The sequence below is a fragment of the Grampus griseus genome (genome assembly GCF_964374135.1).
Source record: "Grampus griseus genome assembly, chromosome: 8".
In the NCBI taxonomy this organism is placed as follows: Eukaryota; Metazoa; Chordata; class Mammalia; order Artiodactyla; family Delphinidae; genus Grampus; species Grampus griseus.
In genome coordinates this window covers 101,194,250-101,214,540 of record NC_139002.1, presented here as the reverse complement: position 1 = coordinate 101,214,540, position 20,291 = coordinate 101,194,250, and the positions used below count along the sequence as shown (strand labels likewise).

General features: G+C 46.5%; 1 protein-coding gene and 1 long non-coding RNA gene across 2 annotated transcripts in view; one reads left to right on the top strand and one right to left on the bottom strand.

The window, feature by feature from the left end:
* Positions 1–6,939: 6,939 nt before the first annotated feature.
* The window catches only part of LOC309826787, a 28,180-nt gene continuing 14,828 nt past the window's right edge, over positions 6,940–20,291 (top strand). Inside the window, exon 1 of the long non-coding RNA XR_014297138.1 lies at positions 6,940–6,967. This is a non-coding gene — a long non-coding RNA (uncharacterized lncRNA). The remainder of the gene's footprint in view (positions 6,968–20,291) is intronic.
* Positions 8,497–9,114, bottom strand: LOC309826032 (protein Tob1-like; the record flags this gene model as incomplete). Its single annotated transcript, XM_082659975.1, has 1 exon — positions 8,497–9,114. The coding sequence occupies one exon, from the start codon at positions 9,112–9,114 to the stop codon at positions 8,497–8,499; it is 618 nt and encodes a 205-aa protein (XP_082516101.1).

Below are 20,291 nucleotides of genomic sequence, written 5' to 3'. Positions count from 1 at the left end.
GCTCTGAACCCCCTAGATGATTGATTGTATTCCCCCGGAGCTGCCCTAGATTACTGTTACCATAGTGACCTTCAAATAGAAGTTTGCACTTCTACCCAGAAAAACAACTGCAAGATACTAGGTTAGTGACATGAACCAAAGGATACATTATTCTGTTACGTAAAATAGCGGCAAAAACTCACGGGCATTTGAAGCTTTGAATTAGAAGAAATAAGCAGCGGGCATTGTGCAGAGAGAACTCAGTCCTTTTCTAGTCCTCCCTTTTCTCCGAGACCACAAGGCATCAGCAACCAAAGTTATCTTACTGGCTTTCTGACCGCTCTGACTAACACAGCCCCACATCTGGTAATTGCTATTTATGAAATTTCCCCTAGACAGCTACTAAGCTATGAAAGTTCTCTCAACACTGGACTATTGTACACAAAAGGCACTCTAGAAGCATCTTCCTATCTCTTCTCCGGGTAGTCGAATGTGTGTGTCATATTCAAGCTGTGTTCACTGCAGCTACTTTGAATCCCAGCCTACATTACTCTATCACTGGGGTACCTCTTAGGGACCCAGTTTGACAGCGCAAGCCAGGGGATGCAGATAAATTCAACATCAGCCTCAGGTCAAGGCCATGGAAAGGAAGCCTGCTTCAGCCATAAATATGCTACACCATAATCTTGACTAGGAAACGTTCAGTTCATCCTGCTGTAATTGTTTTTTGTTTTTTTTTTTTTTGCGGTACGCGGGTCTCTCACTGTTGTGGCCTCTCCTGTTGCGGAGCACAGGCTCTGGATGCGCAGGCTCAGCGGCCATGGCTCACGGGCCCAGCCGCTCCGCGGCATATGGGATCCTCCCGGACCGAAGCACGAACCCATGTCCCCTGCATCGACAGGCGGACTCTCAACCACTGCGCCATCAGGGAAGCACATCCTGCTGTAATTGTAATTCACCTAAATTCACTTTTTGAGAAAAGAGGTTAAGGTTTCAGTATGATAGGACAACCTAACTCCCTAGTTGCTTTTCTTCCCCTTGCATGGAGGGTTGACTGTACAAATAGTGAGTACTTTTGGCTCAAAATGTGGCATGGATCAAAGCATAACTTTATATGGTCAGTAAGATGCAGTCATACATGTAATGTATGGCAGGTGGACTCTCAACCACTGCGCCACCAGGGAAGCCCAAGAATTTGCATTTCTAATGAGTTCTTAGGTGATGCTGCTGTTGCTCCTCTGGGGACCGCTCGTTGAGAGCCACTTATCTAGAAGGAGCTATTGAGATCTTGTCCTTTGAAAACTCATCCAAACCGACGTTTGTGACAGTCTTCTTCATGGGATCTAGAGTATGGGATTAGGAGGTTGGGAAATTTGTGCCAGTTTTGGTTTTCCTTTTTTTCCATTCAAGTGTTCCATGAATGATGAATGAGCTTTTGTTTAAGTGCCCAGTGTTAGAGTGCTCGGTTTAGTCCATCTGGGAGGGTAGGCTGGGGGGGAATTGAAATAGGCTGGGAACGATTAAAATTAGGCCCCCCAAATAAATTTGCAGCACTGATAGCAGTTCTCAGTGAAGAGGCAGCTATTCCAAGAGGTGTCTATCAGCTAAGCTTCCTGCCACATCTTTCCCAGGGAAATTCCCAGTGCTGATTAAAGCCCTTTGGTGGGCTTTTCTGTCCACAGACTAAGTGATGAGCATCTTACGGGCAGGAACCTTGACAGTTCTATTTGCAACACAAGGCCAGACCAGTGCCTGGCTCTCTGAAGATTTTCATAAATGTTTGTTGGATAAAGAACAAATGGTTCAGAAACTCAAAAAAGCAAATTCCCAGAAGTCTGGGGCAACAGCTCTTGGAAAGAATGAAACTGGAGTGGCCTGGATATTTGTGAGCTGATCAGTGAGCACAACTTATTGCTATGGGAGAAAAGCCCTGGATTTCAGATAGAGGTGCCTGGAATCCATTTTCCTGGCAGAGTCACATTGGTGCCTACTTGAGGGTTGTGGCTTAGAGGTAGTAACAGCCCCATGACGGGCACCATCTGGGCTGTTGTGTTCAGTGCTTTATGCTCTGGCACAGAGCCTGGCACACAGTAACTGCTTGCTTTTTTTTTTTAAACTTTAAAAAAATTTAATTTAATTTATTTTTTTATTTTTGGCTGTGTTGGGTCTTCATTGCTGTGCGTGGGCTTTCTCTAGTTGCAGCGAGCGCGGGCTCCTCTTCATTGCAACGTGTGGGCTTCTCATTGCGGTAGCTTCTCTTGTTGCGGAGCACAGGCTCTAGGTGCACAAGCTTCAGTAGCTGTGGCTCGCGGGCTCTAGAGCGCAGGCTCAGTAGTTGTGGCGCACGGGCTTAGTTGCTCCGCGGCCTGTGGGATCTTCCGGGAACAGGGCTAACCCGTGTCCCCTGCATTGGCAGCCGTATTCTTAACCACTGCGCCACCAAGGAAGTCCTCAAAATGCTTATTAAATAAAAAATGGACCAACTTCATTCAGATGGGGGGGTTCAGCATCGGACACGGGTTGGGCTGAGGTTTGGGGGTCCTGAGGATACTGATGGATACTAATTATAATTCAAAGCTCAACATCTGAATAAGAGAACATACTTATATAAGGAAAGATCCTTCTCTAGATTAATCAACCCTAAGAAGTCTAAGCTGGATACATTTTCAGCTGAAAAATACATTTTCAGGTAAGGGGTGTATTTGTTATAGACAAAGCATGGCAAAGTATAAAGGACAAAATAAAAATGGCTATAATTCTGCCACTTGGAGATACTCACAGTTAAATTTTTTGGTATATTTCTCCCTTTCACTATTAAGATGCTCTATTTCTTACTTTTTCACCCCAGGTAGCATTATTTGTGAGCATTTCCATGCTATTAAATGTTGTACTACTAGAAATAATACTTCAGGGAACATTTTGATACATAAGTCCTTATTTGCATTTTTTGATTAATCCTCTAAGAAAAATCCATAAAGTAGATTTTTTAGGTCAAAGGTTATGCATGATACATGTTGGAGGTGGAGCAGGAAATAAGTTATGTTTCTAGAGTATCGATGAATTATGACTTTCCTCCTACCAAGAGTTCACAAAAAATATGAGAATTGTTTCTAAAATAGTTTCGGAGAGCCACAGATTTTGAATGGAGTCGATCGCTCTGTTACTGCCTTGGACAGGATTCCAGTCATCAGTCCCTCTGAAATGTTTCCCTGCATAATAAGCACATAGCATGCAAATTTCTAAATCCAGAAAGGAAAGAGCAAATAAATAAGCTTCTAAAATGTGAGGCCCTTTAAGAAACCAAGTAAGCTACACAATGCTTCCTGGAATTAGGCAACTCTGCAAGGCAGGCTGGGTAAATTCTCAAGATGACAGGCCACTAAACTGTTTCTCTAGGGACAATAAGGGACCCTGCTTGGCACCCACTTTGGGAGAAGTGGAGAAAGCACACAGGCAGCCAGCCAAAAGCTTTAGTGCCTCATTGGAATTCATCTGGGGTCCGGTGGGCATCTGTCTTTGGACTGTTTTGTTCACTGTTTGTCCCTGTGCCTGGCAAGGAGCCACAACACCACACTGTAGGCTTCACAACCACACACTCTCCCCTGAATATGTTTCCCTGATTCCACTGGGCACAACCTGATGTAGCATTGTCTGTGCTGGGAGGTGCTTAGAGGAATATGAAAGCTCTCAAAACTCCAAGGTGACTGTAGGGAGATTAGCAACTAGCTGTAGACACCGGACAGATTGTATTAGTAAGAGTTTCTGGTTGCATACATTGGTACCCATCTGGCTAGATGAAGCTTGTGAAATAAAAAATTATATATATATATATATATATATATATATATATATATATATATATATATATATGTTCCTGACACAGAGCTCCTAAAACCCTTGTAAATCCCTAAGTGATAAGAACACTAGGAACATCTTTTGTTCTAACGAGGTGACTCTAGGTGGGCTCCCGGGTGAACCCTGGATGGGGGCTGCTCACCAGAAAGACCAAGCCGTGATTTGAAGTGTGGAATTTTCAGCCCCATCCATCATCCTCCAGAGAGGGGAGAGGGGTTGGAAATGGAGTTAATAATTGATCATGCCTACAAGAGGAAGCCTCCATAAAATCCCAAGAGTATGGGGTTCAGTGAGCTTTCAAGTTGGTGAATACATCCACGTACTGGGAGGGTGGCGCACCCCAACTCCACAAGGACACAATCTCCTGCACTCGGGACCCCGCCCCACCCCCCAGACCTCGCCCTATGTACTCTTCATCTGTCTCTTCATCTATATCCTTTATCGTATCCTTTAATAAACTGGTAAATACATTTCCCTGAGTTCTATGAGCCACTCTAGCAAAGTAATTGAACCTTATGGCGGCGGCGGTGGGGGGAGGGTGTGTGGATCATGGGAACCCCTGATTTGTCCCCATGTTTGACAGAAGTTGTGGGTAACCTGGGGTCCTACACCTGCGATTGGCATTGGAAGTGGGGTGGGAGCAGTCTTGTGGGACTGAGCCCTTAACCTGTGGCATAGTGTCAGAACTGAGTTAAATTGTAGGACACCCAGCTGGTGTTGTGGAGAATGGCTTGGGGCAGGGACCATCCCTCCACACACACATCTGGTATAGAAGTATTGTGAAAGTGGTAATAGTATGAGAGCAAAGGAGACATACAGGAGCAAAGGACAGAAGGAGACATACAGAGCAAAGACTTGTAGGTTTTTCCAATACAAAGGTGCAAAAGGACTTATTAGAGAATATTAAGAACCTCTGGGATGCTCTAAATCCTCGCAGATGGGAAAAATAACCAACCACGCGATGGGGCTTACTCTAGGCTCCAGAGAACATACCTTCACCAACTTGCTAGGCACCCTCATTAGTCACCTTCCCGTGGGACTGGACACCTGTCTCTCCAGCTCTGCTTCCCCTGGCCACCAGGGACCTTGGCTACTTGGCCACCAGGAGCAGGTTCCCCCCCGCCACTTCTTCACCCTGCTCATTTGTGAAGCCACAACTCACGTGGATGCATCTGGTTGGTGGAACCCAGGTCATGGGCCCCCACCTTAGCTGCAAGGAAGTCTAGGAATGCCCAGTTTGGAGTTTCTACTGTGGGAAGGCATACTTCATATAAAAATATTGCCAAGGGCTTCCCTGGTGGCGCGGTGGTTGACAGCCCACCTGCCGATGCAGGGGACACGGGTTTGTGCCCTGCTCCGGGAAGATCCCACATGCCGCAGAGCGGCTGGGCCCGTGAGCCATGGCCGCTGAGCCTGCGCGTCCAGAGCCTGTGCTCCGCAACGGAAGAGGCCACAACAGTGAGAGGCCCATGTACCGCAAAAAGAAAAAAAAAATTGCCAAAATGTAGGGGGAATCTTGAAAAGATTGGGTAGCTGCAAATGACAAATATCCATTATCCAATGAATGAAAACTACTGGGGCAAAAAAAAAGCAACACAGTCAAAGATCTTGTGGCATAAATTATTTGGGTATTAGAGGATTTCAGAGAAAGGAAAGGAACTTGTGAGCGGTGGTTTGGCACAGACAATCTTGAATTTGGTACAAAGGAAATAAAGGATTTGAATTGGAAGAGGAAACAGAAACAGAGGGCATTTCAGGTGGGAAATTCAGCTTGGGCAAAGGCATGGAGAAGGAGGGGGCTGTATAATTTGTTGTCCAAACCAGCACACTTGAGGGTAAAAGTGTAACCGAGCAGGACCCTATGAGGCCTTCCCAGGACAGATCCCCCCATGTCCTGTGCCTGCCTTTTGTTTTCATAAAAACTTTAGATTCCTAGGTCTTCCCGAGTTCCAAAGAATAGATTCAATCAAAGTGTGAAAATGCAGAAACAAAAGAAAACATTCAAGCAAGACAAAAAAATAATAGTTTAACCATTAAACAACGTCAAGGACCTTTAGTTCCTCCTCAAGGGCTAAGATAATATTCTGAGCCATGTCCTTTGAGCTGTTTTGCAGATACTGAAACCCCCACCAGGTGGAAGAAGTTAACTGTATGCTGACCATGAACATGTGGACCCCAGATTGGTTGGAACCAGAAGGTTGATGATGTTGACTCCTGATTGCCTCACCACCAACCAATCAGAAGAATGTCCACGGGCTGATTGTGTACCCTGCAACCCTTTCCCTCACCCAGTCTTTAAAAACCTTTCTCTGAAAGCCATTGGATAGTTCAGGCCTTTTGAGTGTTAGCTGCCTGGACTCCTTGCTTGGCGCCCTGCAATAAACCTTACACTTTCCTTCACCACAACCCAGTGTCAGTAGATTGGCTTTACTGCAAGTGGATGAGTGGACCCAAGTTTTGTTTGCTAACAAAATGAAGCACTCTAAAAAATTATACTGGGACAGGGCTTCCCTGGTGGCGCAGTGGTTGAGAGTCCGCCTGCCGATGCAGGGGACACGGGTTCGTGCCCCGGTCCGGGAAGATCCCACATGCCATGGAGCGGCTGGGCCCGTGAGCCATGGCCGCTGAGCCTGCGCGTCCAGAGCCTGTGCTCCAAACGGGAGAGGCCACAACAGTGAGAAGCCTGTGTATCGCAAAAAAAAAAAAAAGGGGGGGAACAAACCAAAAGGAGCAGAACAATAACAAAGTATAAAGAATAAAATAAAATTAGAAAAATAAAAGATTAGAAAAAATATATATAAATGAATCAGCAACAACAAGGTAAAACAAAACCCCAACCTAAAAGAAGAAAAATGAAAAAAAAAGGCCTTGGCTATGGGGGGAGGAGTTTAGGGGGGGTGGAACTTAGGCAGGGATGGGGTTTAGGGTGGGGCAGGGCCTACGTAGGGCGACGTTTGAACATAGGGCGACGTTTGAACATAGGGCGGGGCCTAGGCTCAGGACCCATGGAGCCGAAGGCCTTCGGGGCGGGGCTTAGCGCGGGCAGCGTTCAAGTGTGGGGCGGGGCCTCTGCTTAGGACCTGCGTGAAGGGGAGAGGCAGCACCTGTGGAGTGTGGAGTTCCGGAGTTGGAGGTAAGCCCTGGGTGAGGGTGTGTGGGTGGGGTTTTGCCCAGCGGTTGGAGGGAGTCTCAGAAGGGGTCTCCGAGTGTAGAGGTGGGGCCCTGGGTGGGTGTGTAGGGGCGGGGCTTGGGCTCTGCACTGTAGGAGGGAGGCTCCGAGGGCAGAGGATTAGGCCCAGGTGCCCAAGAGGCTCCCCGGTGCCTAAGTGGACAGGGAAAGCACTGCCATGTTCCCTTCCTGTCCTCTGCGCCACCCCCTCTTGGTCTCCCCCAGGGTCTCCCCTGTCACCGCTGGACCCCTAACCGTGGGTGGGTCCCCCTGGGTGAATAAACTCCTCCCCTCCCCCAGCCGCCCTTCAGGGGTGCTGGTCCCGTCCTGCCTCCACTTCTCCTCCCCCCTCACTCCCCCCCACACCCCACGTCCTACCCAGTCGCTGGGGGTTCCTCCCGTCCCCTTAGGTGTCCGTGGCCCCCCACCAGTGCCTGGTAGGTGCCCTAGTTGTGCGGAGACGTGAATTCTGCGTCCTCCTAGTCCGCCATCTTGACTCCACCCCCTATACTCATTCTTTTTTTTAATTTTAAAGAATTTTAATACATACTTAATATGAACTATTTCAGTCCCTCTTAACATGTAAGACCCTGACTCAAAGTACTTTTATACCGTTATTTTCAACTATTGCACAATATAGGTACAAAATTAATATTTATGATTACATTTTCTTCCACAATATATAGCAAAAATCTTTAAACCTTTAACAGAAAATACATTTTTTCAAAAAGCAAATATTCGTACATTTTAATTCCACCACTAAAGGAATATCCTGTACACAATTTAGAATAGTTGATGTCTTTAAAATGGGTATTTTACAATTTCAGTAAAAAAAATACAACATGAAGGTGCTGCTGTCACAGATCCCTGTAGTAAAAAGATATAAATGCAATACCATGTCGTAGAAACAATAGATGTATAACATTTGATATTTTACAAACTTTGTACTAAATTAAATTATACAATTACAAGAGACCAATAAACCCACTTATTAGTGCCAATTTTTTTTTTTCTTTTTTTTGCGGTACACGGGCCTCTCACTGTTGTGGCCTCTCCTGTTGCAGAGCACAGGCTCCAGGCACGCAGGCTCAGCGGCCATGGCTCACGGGCCCAGCCGCTCCGCGGCACGTGGGATCCTCCCGGACCGGGGCACGAACCCGTGTCCCCTGCATCGGCAGGCGGACTCTCAACCACTGCGCCACCAGGGAAGCCCAGTGCCAATATTTTATAAAAGAAAAAAATCAGCCATGTCCTTGCTATATCTTAAATACTATAAGAGGCCATATCTGAGAGTATACTTTAAAATACACAGTCAGTATAAAATAACTTTGTGCTTGGTTCGCAATGAAAAATGATGCATGTTTTACTTTTGTAACCAAGCTTGAATGTATCCTTACTATAAGCTTAAAAAAAAAATCTCAAGGAGGTTATAAAAAAAAAAATCCTTCTTGGGCCTGAGCATTTTAACTTGTACGATACATCTTTTCTTTTTTTTAGTTAGCCATAACAGGCTGGAATGGCTGGTTAGAATACCGCATGTTATTTAAGCTAAAATTCAAGCCATCTACAAAAGACTTCTCGTGGAGGCCTCCATAGGCCACAAACACATCAAAGGCATTACTGTACTGGAGAGGACTGAGGTTAAGGGCGCTGTCACCTGGGAACATTCTATTGGTACTACTACCTTGACCCTGCATATTAGGAAAAATAAGTTCCTTGGCGTTAGGAGAAAGAGCGGAGGTTTTCTGCTGTTGCTGCTGCTGCGGTGGTGGTGACGGCGGTGGCTGGGATGGCTGTTGCTGTGGCCGTGGCTTCTGCTGGCTGCCCAGGCCCAGCCCATGCCGAGAGTGCACTGAGGAAGAGATGGCTTTCTGCTTCAAGAGGTCATTCACGTTCAAGCCGAGGTTGATAGGGGAAGTACGTGCAACCTTGTTGCTTCGGCCACTATTCTTTATTTTGGTAGAGCCGAACTTGGTGGCAGCAAAAGTGGCAGTGGTAAAGGTTAAAGGCTGAGTGGACCGGGGCATGAAGGGAGGGCTTACAGCAGCAGAGTGACCAAAGGGAGGAGATGGAGAGCTGGACGCTGATGAGGCTGGGTCACTTGTGGGCATAAAAACCAGGACCTGGGCTTCCCTGGTGGCGCAGCGGTTGAGAGGCCGCCTGCCGATGCAGGGGACATGGGTTCGTGCCCTGGTCTGGGAAGATCCCACGTGCCGCGGAGCGGCTGGGCCCGTGAGCCATGGCCGCTGAGCCTGCGCATCTGGAGCCTGTGCTCCGCAACGGGAGAGGCCACAACAGTGAGAGGCCCGCGTACCGCAAAAACAACAACAAAAAACCGGGGCCTCTGGGTTAAAGCTGTTTTTGAGCTCCTTTTCCAACTCACATCCATTTTCATTATTATCATCCACATAAAACACCTTCACTGGTCCCTTTTCACCAGTTTGGTAGGAAACCTCAAATGGGTCGATCCAAACACTAGGATCCTACGGTAGATTGCCACGAACCCCATCAGTGCCCAAACCACTCTCTTTGGAGGCTTGTTCAATCGCTGGGTCCATTTCTCCCCTGCGTGTATACATCTAAACCCTGATCCTTCGTGTGGCTTTTCAGGATACCAGTGCCCTTCGTATTTCTTCTTAAGAAATCTTCCAAGCTCTTCACCAAAACTGTTGACACGTCTCCTGGGAGGGGGCTGCTTCCACCACAGACCCGGCAGCTGGGCAGGGGCACGGGAGGGTAGGCGGCGGTGAGCCGGCCGGGCCGAGGGCACGCCGACGCCGCCAGGCGGCGCTCGCCCCTTCTGGCTTGGGGTGGCGAGGACGGGGTCAGGGGAGCGCGCTCACTTCTCCGCACAGCCCGGTGCCCGGCCCAGCGTCCGCGTGGAGCGCCCACTCCGCGCCGCGCCGGGGCTCTCCTCCTTCTCCCCTACACTCATTCTTTAAAGACTAAACTTCTGGCCTCTGAGGAGGGGGAGGAAGGGGCTTTTTGTCTGACTGTGGGATCAGAGAAGCGATGTAGCTGTTTAACTCGGTATATAATGTTCAACCAACAACAATTGCTTGGGTTCCGGATTGGGTTCAAAGGCCCCCAACAAAACCTGACCAAGTGGTTTAGCAAGGTAAGTGTTGATTTTTAAAAAGAGTATAACACGAAATCTAGTGTGAGTGATCCAGGCTGGTGCAGCGGCGGTGCACCCCGTTTCCTGCCGTTCTCAGCATGTGACTTTCCTGTTTCTGGCATCCTTCTGGGCACTTTGATCACTACTGGGCAGGAGGAATGGGGAAGGGCAAAGGGGAAAGCTCATGCCTACTAGGTTTGTCCCCTTAACTCAAGAAAGCATCCTTAGAAGTCCCCAAGTGGACTTTTCATTGGCCAGAAATGGGTCCCATGGCTGCCCCTAGGGGCAAGAGCCTCAGGGTGGAGTTTTGTTTGTTTGTTTTCAGATGACCTTTATTTAATTCAAAAAGGAGTTTTTATTTTTATTTATTTATTTTTTTTCTTCTGCTGTACGCATAGGCTCCAGACGCGCAGGCTCAGCGGCCGTGGCTCACGGGCCCAGCCGCTCCGCGGCATGTGGGATCTTCCCGGACCGGGGCACGAACCCGTGTCCCCTGAATCGGCAGGCGGACTCCCAACCACTGCGCCACCAGAGAAGCCCCAGGAGTTTTTATTTTTAACAGGGCACCCTGTATCCCTGAATAAAACCAAGTTCTCTGGGAAGGAAAGAAGGGTGACAGGGTACTAGGTAGACAACCTGAAGCTACTGTCACCCCTGTCCCCCCACCTTTGGTAATTCCTGTGCTCCAAGTACGGAGCTTCTCAGGGCTTCACCTGAGTAAATTGATTCACCTCTAGGTAGATTGTAACTTCCTTTCATCTGCCGTCTGCTTTCCATCTTCCAAAGTGACCTCTTTTACCTGCCAGGACCTTCTCTCCATTTCTCCCTGTCCTTGTGGCTAATATACTTTTTAACATCGTCTGTTATCATTTTAGTAGGATTTGGAAGGGAGGGATGACCAATTTGTGTGACTGATAACGCCATTTGAAGTCAGAGGTTGCCTAGAGCTCCAAGGAGGTGATTCTAAACACAGTGGCTCCTGGTTTTCTAGGAGGAGAGGAAGTGGGAGGGCTCCCAGGGGCAGAGTGAGGAGGTGGGACCAGAGCAGGAGGAAGTGGGCGGGGCAGGGTGGGGCGAGTTAGCTGGACAGAGGAAGGGATTGAAGGAGAGGGAGGGAAGGAGGAAGGGAAGAAGAAACGGAAGGAACAACTAACATTTCCTGAAGGTTCACGAGGAGGCGCCACCAGCGCACTGCTTTACAACCTTCATCTCTTCTAACCTCAGCCACTCTGTGGACAACCCAACTCCCCCCTGGTCTTTGGCCGTAGTGGCCAGAGTGTGTCTGTTTCATCCTCTTGTCTATGGCTTTAGGTCCTCCCAGGGTCACTGGGTAGCAACTCCCCAGCTCCACCACTCTCAGCCACGTGGGGAAAAGGCTTTCCCACAGGTCCCACTGGGGCAGAGTGGGAATCGGTGAGCTCCCTCCAGCCCTTCTAGGGTGTGCAGAAGTCTTGGGGGGGGCTTCCCTAGTGGTCCAGTGGCTAAGACTCTGTGCTCCCAATGCAGGGAGCCTGGGTTCGATCCCTGCTCCGGGAACTAGGTCCCGCATGCCACAACTAAAGATCCTGCATGCCGCAATGAAGATTCCACACGCAGCAGTGAGACCCTGTGTGCCACAACTGAGAACTGGCACAGCCAATAAAAACAAAACAAAACACAAAAACGTCTTGGGGCTTGCTGCCCGCCCCCCCCAGGACCTTCATACAGGAAATGGGACTCAAACCTCTCTATTCTGAGATTCCCGAACTCATTTAGGAGTTCGAGTACCCCTGACTCCAGGAGGTGAATTTGTTGAGAAACAGGTCATGAGGCAGTTTTTAGGACCTCCACGTAAACATGTCCTGTGATTGTTCTTAGAAGATCTTAGATCTAGCTTTCTCCTCTTCCCTGCTGACCAGAGGATTTTTAATCAGTCAGGATGGGAAATGTGTGAGTGCAGATAGATTCTGCCTGCGGTTGGATTCCTAGAGATAGTTTTTCTTTATATCTGGACTGTGGTTTTTAAACTCAAAAGCCAAAAATGTGAGGTCTGCAAGTCTCATTGGTAGTGCAGTCATGCTATAAAGAGAAATACGGGAGAGGGAAAGAAGGCACATAAATCTATTCCACGCTGTACAGTTAAAAAAAAAAGATACAGAAGAATTTAAAGTGAAAAGTAATAGTTTTCTGTCCCCCTGCCCCCTCCCCTTCTCCAGTCCCTGGCATTACTGCCAGGAGGCAACCCTTTAAAAGTTTTCTTTATTTTACTTTATTTTTATTGAAGTATAGTTGATTCAAAATATTATGCTAGTTTCAGATGTACAGCAAAGTGATTCCACTATATATAATACATATATATGTAAATTCTTCTTCAGATTCTTTTCCATTATAGGTTATTACAAGATATTGGATATAGTTTCCTGTGCTATGCAGTAGGACCTTGTTGTTTATCTAATTCATATCTGTTTTGTGTCTGTTAATCCCATACTCCTAATTTATCCCTCTCTCCCCTTCCCCTCTGGTAACCATAAATTTGTTCTCCATGTCGGTGAGCCTGTTTCTGTTTTGTAAATAAGTTCACTTGTATTGTACTTCGGATTCCACATGTAAGTGAGATCATATAATATTTGCCTTTTCTGACTTAGTTCACTTAGTATGATGATCTCTAGGTCCATCCAAGTTGCTGCAAATGGCATTATTTCATTCTTTTTTTTTTTTTTTTTTGCGGTACGCGGGCCTCTCACCGTTGTGGCCTCTCCCGTCGCGGAGCACAGGCTCCGGACGCGCAGGCTCAGCGGCCATGGCTCACGGGCCCAGCCGCTCCGCAGCATGTGGGATCTTCCCAGACCAGGGCATGAACCCGTGTGCCCTGCATCGGCAGGCGGACTCTCAACCACTGCGCCACCAGGGAAGCCCTACTTCATTCTTTTTTAATGGTTGAGTAATATTCCATTCTATATGTATATATCACATTTTCTTTATCTATTGCTCTGTTTATGGACATTTAGGTTGCTTCCGTGTCTTGGCTATTGTAAACAGTGCTGCAGTGAATATTGGGGGTATGTGTGTATCCTTTCGGACCATGTTTTTCTCTGGGTATATGCCCAGGAGTGGGATTGCAGGATCATACAATAGGTAACTCTATTTTTAGTTTTCTAAGGAACCTCCATACTGTTCTCCACAGTGGCTATACCAATTTACATTCCCACCAACAGTGTAGGAGGCTTCCCTTTTCTCCACACTCTCTCCAGCATTTATTGTTTGTAGATTTTTTGATGATGGCCATTCTGACTGGTGTGAGGTGATATCGTATTATAGTTTTGATTTACATTTCTCTAATAATTAACGATGTTGAACATCTTTTCATGTGCCCCTTGCCATCTGTATGTCTTTGGAGAAATGTCTATTTAGGTCTTCTGCCCATTTTTGGATTGGGTTGTTTGTTTCCATGATATTAAGCTGCATGAGCTGTTTGTAAATTTTGGAGATTAATCCCTTGTCAGTCTCATCGTTTGCAAATATTTTCTCCCATTCTGTGGGTTGTCTTTTTGGTTTGTTTATGGTTTCCTTTGCTGTGCAAAAGCTTTTGAGTTTAATTATGTCCAATTTGTTTATTTTTGTTTTTATTTCCGTTACTCTGGGAGACGGATCGAAAAAGATGTTGCTGCAATTTATGTCAGAGAGTGTTCTGCCTATGTTTTCCTCTAAGAGTTTTATAGTGTCCAGTCTTACATTTAGGTCTTTAATCCATTTTGAGGTTATTTTTGTGTATGGTGTTAAAGAGTGTTCTAATTTCATTTTTTTACATGTAGCTGTCCAGTTTTCCCAGCACCATTTATTGAAGAGACTGTCTTCCCTCCATTGTATAGTCTTGCCTCCTTTGTCATATGTTAAGTGCTTTGACTATAGATTGACTCTGAAAGTTGGAGATCAGTAACTCGTGTTTGCATTACTGTCCTTCCATCTCCAAGTCTTGGGATCTCTCTGTCCTAAATGATTCAGCACCTCCTTCCATTCTAATACTGTAACTCAAATATTTTTGGAAAGAACTAAGATGTAAATCATAAATAAAATCCTGTTTGTTCTATTAATGTATTACTAACCCTATGCTTTAAATTTGTCAATATCAATATCTTTTTATCTATCATCTTCTCATCCTAGACTGTAGTTCTCCAGGGGCAGCGATTGTGTCCGGCACCCCCTCCCTCTTTGTCGCAGGCTTTTTGCCAAGCAGTTTATTAATAACGTTTGTGCCGTGGCTGATAAAGGAGGGTGAGGAACATGATGATAGCAGGGTTTGAATCTCAGCCATTTTCTAATGGGATAAATGAGACACTCTTTGGCTGGGAATTTACAGCCTAGGCTGAAAGGACTTCTTTCAGAGAGGCATCATTTCTTACTGCCCTTCCCAGGGGTAGATGAAATTAAGCAGGTGTCCTCCAGGCCAGCTTCTGCCATCCACTCCAGTCCAGAGGTACAGGACGCGGTTACAGCTCTCTGGCCACGGTCCGGCACTGTTCCCTTAAGGATCCCCTGGTAGGGGACTTGCGATTATAATGTTGGCCACTGGTGGGAGCTTTCTCCACCCGCAGCCACTCTGATACAGATAAGATCATGCTCTGTGTAGAGTTCTGTAACTTCCTCTTCTCACTCAGTAATGCATCTTGGACCCCATTCTGTGTCAGTGAGTGTATAGCAAGTGGTGGTTGTTTAGATTGTTACAACTCTTGGCAATTGTAAACATAACTGAGCTGATCGTTATGGTCCCTACATTGCTTGGATTGGAGCTGCTTATAACCCACTCTTCGCCTGCCTGTAGGAGAGAGGTTGTCCCCTTCTCACAAGGAGAACTGGCTGTGAAACTGGGCAATGGATTATGGGGTATGTGAAGCTATGCACCCCTCCTTGGCTCCCTCAGCACCTGGCTGCTTGCAGGCTACTCATCTCTGCTCCTTTCCTGTCCCAGAGGGTATTCTGGGGTATAATTGTCTGCACTTCTTATAACACTCTGGAATGTAGGTAAGGGTGTTATCATTCCCATTCCCCCCCATGTGTACATAACTGCTCTGCTTCTGCTTCCGTGATATCTTTCTTTCTTTGTTTTTTTGCTTGTTTTATTTTTTCTTTGCTTTCTTTCTCTCTTTAAATTTTTTTTATCATTTTTTGTTGTTGTTTTCTTTCTCTTTTTTTCTTTTTTGCTACTGTCATGTCTTTAAGCTCACTGGGGCGGGCCAGGGGATGTTGCCAGTAGATGGTAGCTGTTCACCTGAGCTTGGGTAAGTTCATTTTGGCCTAGAATTCAGCTTTATGGAGCTGATCTTTTGAGAGCTGTTTTACTCCCATGTATACTTTTCACTTGATTCCGGACTCGGAGGGGGAGGTGTGATGATTCAACACTCTCACAAACAACAGCGTGGGCTCTGGAGACAGGATCCAGTCTCAAAGCCCAGTCCTTTCATTTACTAGTTTTGTGACCTTTGGCAGGTTACCTTCTCTGAGCCTCAATTTATTCATCTGGAACTTGGCGGTCATGATAATTAGCCACCTTTAGAGCTGCTTAAATAGTGGGTATAATGAACTTAATATATTTCTTGACACATTAAATGCTCAATAAATGTTAATTATTTTGACCTACGCTCTGAAACAGTTCAAATGGCATAGAAATTATCTGATCCTTGCAGGTTAATGAAAATTATTTAGTAAATCCATCTGGTCTGGGGGCTTTTAGTGAGTTAGATCAGGGGTCAGGAAGTCATGGCCCATGGGTCAAATCTGGCCCTACACCTGTTTTTGCATGGCCTGAAAGCTAAGAATAGATTTTACATTTTTTAAATGATTGAAAAAAATCAAAGGAGGAATAATATTATTCATTTATTTATCTTGGAAAACTTTTTTTATTGAAGTATATCTGACATATAACATTGTGTAAATTTAAGGTGTACAGCAGGTTAATTTGATACATTTATATGTTGTAATATGATCGCCAGTGTAGCAATAATTAGCATGTCTGTCATGTCATATAATTATCATTTCTTTTTAGTGGTTGGAATGGTTAAGTTCTAGTCTCTTAGCAGGTCTGATGATTATAATATAATATTGTTGTCTGTATTCATTATACTGTGCATTAGATCTCTAGGGCTTATTGCAAGTCTGTGTCCTTAAACAACATCTGTCTTATAACCCCACCCCCCATCCCCTGGTAGCCACCATTTTACTTTCTGTTTGTACACGTTTGGCTTTTTTAGATTTAGCATATGAGGATATCATACAGTATTAATTTTTCTCTGTCTGACTTATGTCACTTAGCGTAATGTCTCAAGCTCCATTCACGTTGTCACAAATGGCAGGATGTCCTTTCTCATGACTGAATAATATTCCGTGGTATATACATACATACCACATCTTCTTCATCCGTTCGTCCACTGATGGGCACTTAAGTTGTTTCCATATCTTGGCTCTTGTGAATAATGCTGCAATGAACCATGGGAGTGCAGATATTTCCAAAAGAAGAATAATACATTGTGACACTTGGAGATTACGTGAAAATCAAATTTCAGTGTCCTTAAATAAAGATTTATTGGGAGATGACCATGCTCATTTGTTACAGACTGTTTTCATGTTACAATGGCCGAGTTGAGTAGTTGCAGCAGAGACCTGTGTGTCCCATCAAGCCTAGAATATTTACTACCTGGCCCCTTACGGGAAAAGTTTGCTGACCCTGAGGCAGATGACTGACACCTTTTAATTTCTTCTATGCTTATTATCCTATTCAGAAATATAGTAAGAGTAAGAGAGGAGGATTTTCTCCTTTGCCATGTTGAGCAGGCAGTGCTGATGGCATAGCCAACGAGAGATGGTATGTAGATAGCAAATATCTCAATGAGATTGTCATTAGATTCCCATTAATGTAGAGCAGGAAAATCTTAAAACGAAGCCTGAGTTTTCCATTCCTGTGCATTACAAGGTCAAGGGCCCACACTGAAATCCCGTAGTGTGTGTCTGCTTAGGGCAATCCTGGCAACCTTACTGGTTTCTTCTGAGCTGGACTGTTGCCCTCCCTCTGCTCAAATAAATCCAAACCATTCTCTTCCAGGAGCCACTTCAGAATATGTTCCTTGCCATCGATCAATGGAAAGAAATGATGTTTATGAGAGTATTGTGTGAAATGTGGACTAGAATAAAATGTTGACTATTGTTATTTTACACAAATGCGATTGTCTGGGTTTGTCTGGTTTGCTTGATCAACCCTGGCACAGCCTTTCCTGCTGCTTGCTGAAGTCCTGTTTCTGGTTATCCTGGGTTTCATCTCTGCTGCTGATGTCGGGTTCTGTCCTTTGGGTGGAGAAGAGGATGCCTGCAGACCCAGAGCTGCTGTTTATAATCAACATTACTGTTGTTTTATTTTTGTTAACAGAGCTCATCCTCTTTGTCTGATGGAACTCAGCTACCTTCCATCAATGTACAATGACCAAGGACATCGTGATGCCTTTGGGAAAGGGTTGATAGGGGGATGCAACAGCAACTAGGGTGTCAACGACAAAGTCCCAGGTTCCCATCCTCCTACATCCAGGCTAACTGCCAAGCCTCCGGGTAGATGTCTAAGTGTCCCAGACAAGGCATCCTGTATTTCCATTTTGGTTTTGGATTCTGTCATCGCTGCTGCAGGCAATTCTGTTAATCATTTCCTTTGTCAAGTTTACCCAGGGTTGGGCAGATCCCATGAGCAGATTCCCTTAAACTCACACGCCCCTGACTTGTAAGCCAGAACCATCAACTTTCAGTGGGAACTGTGAGGGCTGGAGATGCCTCAAACCAGCGGACACTCTCCGTAGCTCTATGGTCCAGTGGGAGTTTAACACTGGCCTATATTATGCTTGGGCAATGAGGCTTTGTGCCCAAATTCATGATTTTATATTATCCCGATGTCCGTCATTGTGGGGGGACCCAGAAGTTATAGTAACAATCTCTAAAGGCAACGCCTTGCTGAAGTCCAGAGAATTTGCCAACGATGTTCTCTCCTTCTGCCCCATTCCGTCACCCACTCACTCCTCCACGCACTCCACGCATTCCAGCCACTGCCACAGTCGACCACTGGAACTCTTCTCTCCAAGGTTGACAGTGTCTACTCAACCACTAAGTTTAAAAGACAGTTTTTCATTCTTACCTTGCATTTCATATCTGTCCTCGAAACCCCCTCTTCCTTACCTCCTGTGATCTTGCACCCGGGAGGATTAGAACACCATCTCCAGATGCTGCAGGGTCAGTGTTAGGTGTGACCCTCACTCTGGAATTCTGGTGTGTCTGAAGCAACCTCCACATTAGTCAACGGAAGGAGTAACGCTCAGTGGAAACCCCACCGCCAGATCCTGTAGGAAGGAAGGCAGAGGAGCTGAAGCCTTTGTGATGTGGCCTTGGTTAGTTAGCCAGATTACAACCTGAACTCACACCTGCATGAGAATCCCTGTCCTCTCTCTCAGCAGACATGTTCACTTCCTGTTTCAGAGGAGACAGAAGCCACAGGCTGGATTCCAAGCGGTCACGTCTATTGAGCCCTTTTCACGCCCTATCTTGCTTGACTCTGCAGATAGTACTTCACCCCTCCTTTCCACTGTGACCCCTCTTGTGTCTCTGCCCTTATTTATTTATTTAAAGAAGATGTTGTGGGTAGGAGTTTACTAATTAATTAATTTATTTTTGCTGTGTTGGGTCATCGTTTCTGTGCAAGGGCTTTCTCTAGTTGTGGCGAGCGGGGGCCACTCTTCATCGCGGTGCGCGGGCCTCTCACTATCGCGGCCTCTCTTGTTGCGGAGCACAGGCTCCAGACGCGCAGGCTCAGTAGTTGTGGCTCACGGGCCCAGCTGCTCCGCGCCATGTGGGATCCTCCCAGACCAGGGCTCGAACCCGTGTCCCCCGCATTAGCAGGCAGATTCTCAACCACTGCGCCACCAGGGAAGCCCTCTGCCCTTATTTTATAAGTCTCCTTGGTGGCTTCCCTTCCTTCTGTTTGTCTAGACTTTTCTGACAGTCAATTCTCTTCTCTCTTCATGAGCTTGGTAATTTAAACCACACTCATGGCTTCACCTACAATTTTTATGATCACTAAAGCCCTGTCTCCAGCCCAGGGCTCTCTTGATAGCGCCACATCTGCTTGTTGGACGTTCACGGGCCTATTCTAGGTGCTTCCAGCTTGACAGATGGAACTCTGGTTCCTTCTTCCAGGCATCTGGTAGCACTCTGCCCCAGGCCCGACGTTTGTGCAGACACACGGCACTACCTGCAGCTCCCAGACACGTCATTCTCACCACTCCCTAGCAGCAATTATGCTGCTCCGTGTTTCCTCCACCTGGAACCCCCTTCTCTTCCTCACTCCCCATCCCCCAGTCCTCTCAAGATTAAGTTCAGAAGTCATTCCATCCAGGGTCGCCTTCCTTGAGTCCCTTTGCTGTTACCCTGTGTGCACACTGGTGTGGAACTCATTACACAGGATTCTAACTGTGGGCTTCTCTTCTTCTTTCCTTGCTGGCTTGTGAGCTCTCTGGGAACAGACTCCCAACGATAGCACAGCCCCACTCTCTTGCCATTCTGCTGTTGACTGAAGGAAAAACGCACAACATAAGAGCTGTGAGTTTGGGTTTTATTGGGGGACCTTATGAGGACACTAGCCTCTCAGGAGCTCTGAGAGAACCACTCTGAAGAGGCGGGGGAGAAGCCAGTATACATATATGATTTGGGGCTGTGGAATACGTGCAGGCAAGCATACATCTCGGTAAGAGATGACGCGTGGTCACACGGATCAGATATCTCAGTTAATGGTTTGGTATTTGTGTGTGTGTGTGTATGGGAAGATGCAGGAACCTGGGTTCCTTAAAATTCTTCCCGAGATGTCTCTGTCTGAGGAGACTGCTTCTCCAAAGCACAGCGTATCCTGTTATTGTTCTGATTTCCTCAGTGACTTAATCCTTGTAGGACTGGGTGGCGAGCAACACCCTTTGTTCCTCTTTGTTTATATTGCTCTGTGTGAGGGAGAAGCTTTTTTATTTTATTTTTTATTTTTTTGCGGTACACGGGCCTCTCACTGTTGTGGCCTCTCCCGTCGCGGAGCACAGGCTCCGGACGCGCAGGCTCAGCGGCCACGGCTCACGGGCCCAGCCGCTCCGCGGCACGTGGGATCCTCCCGGACCGGGGCACGAA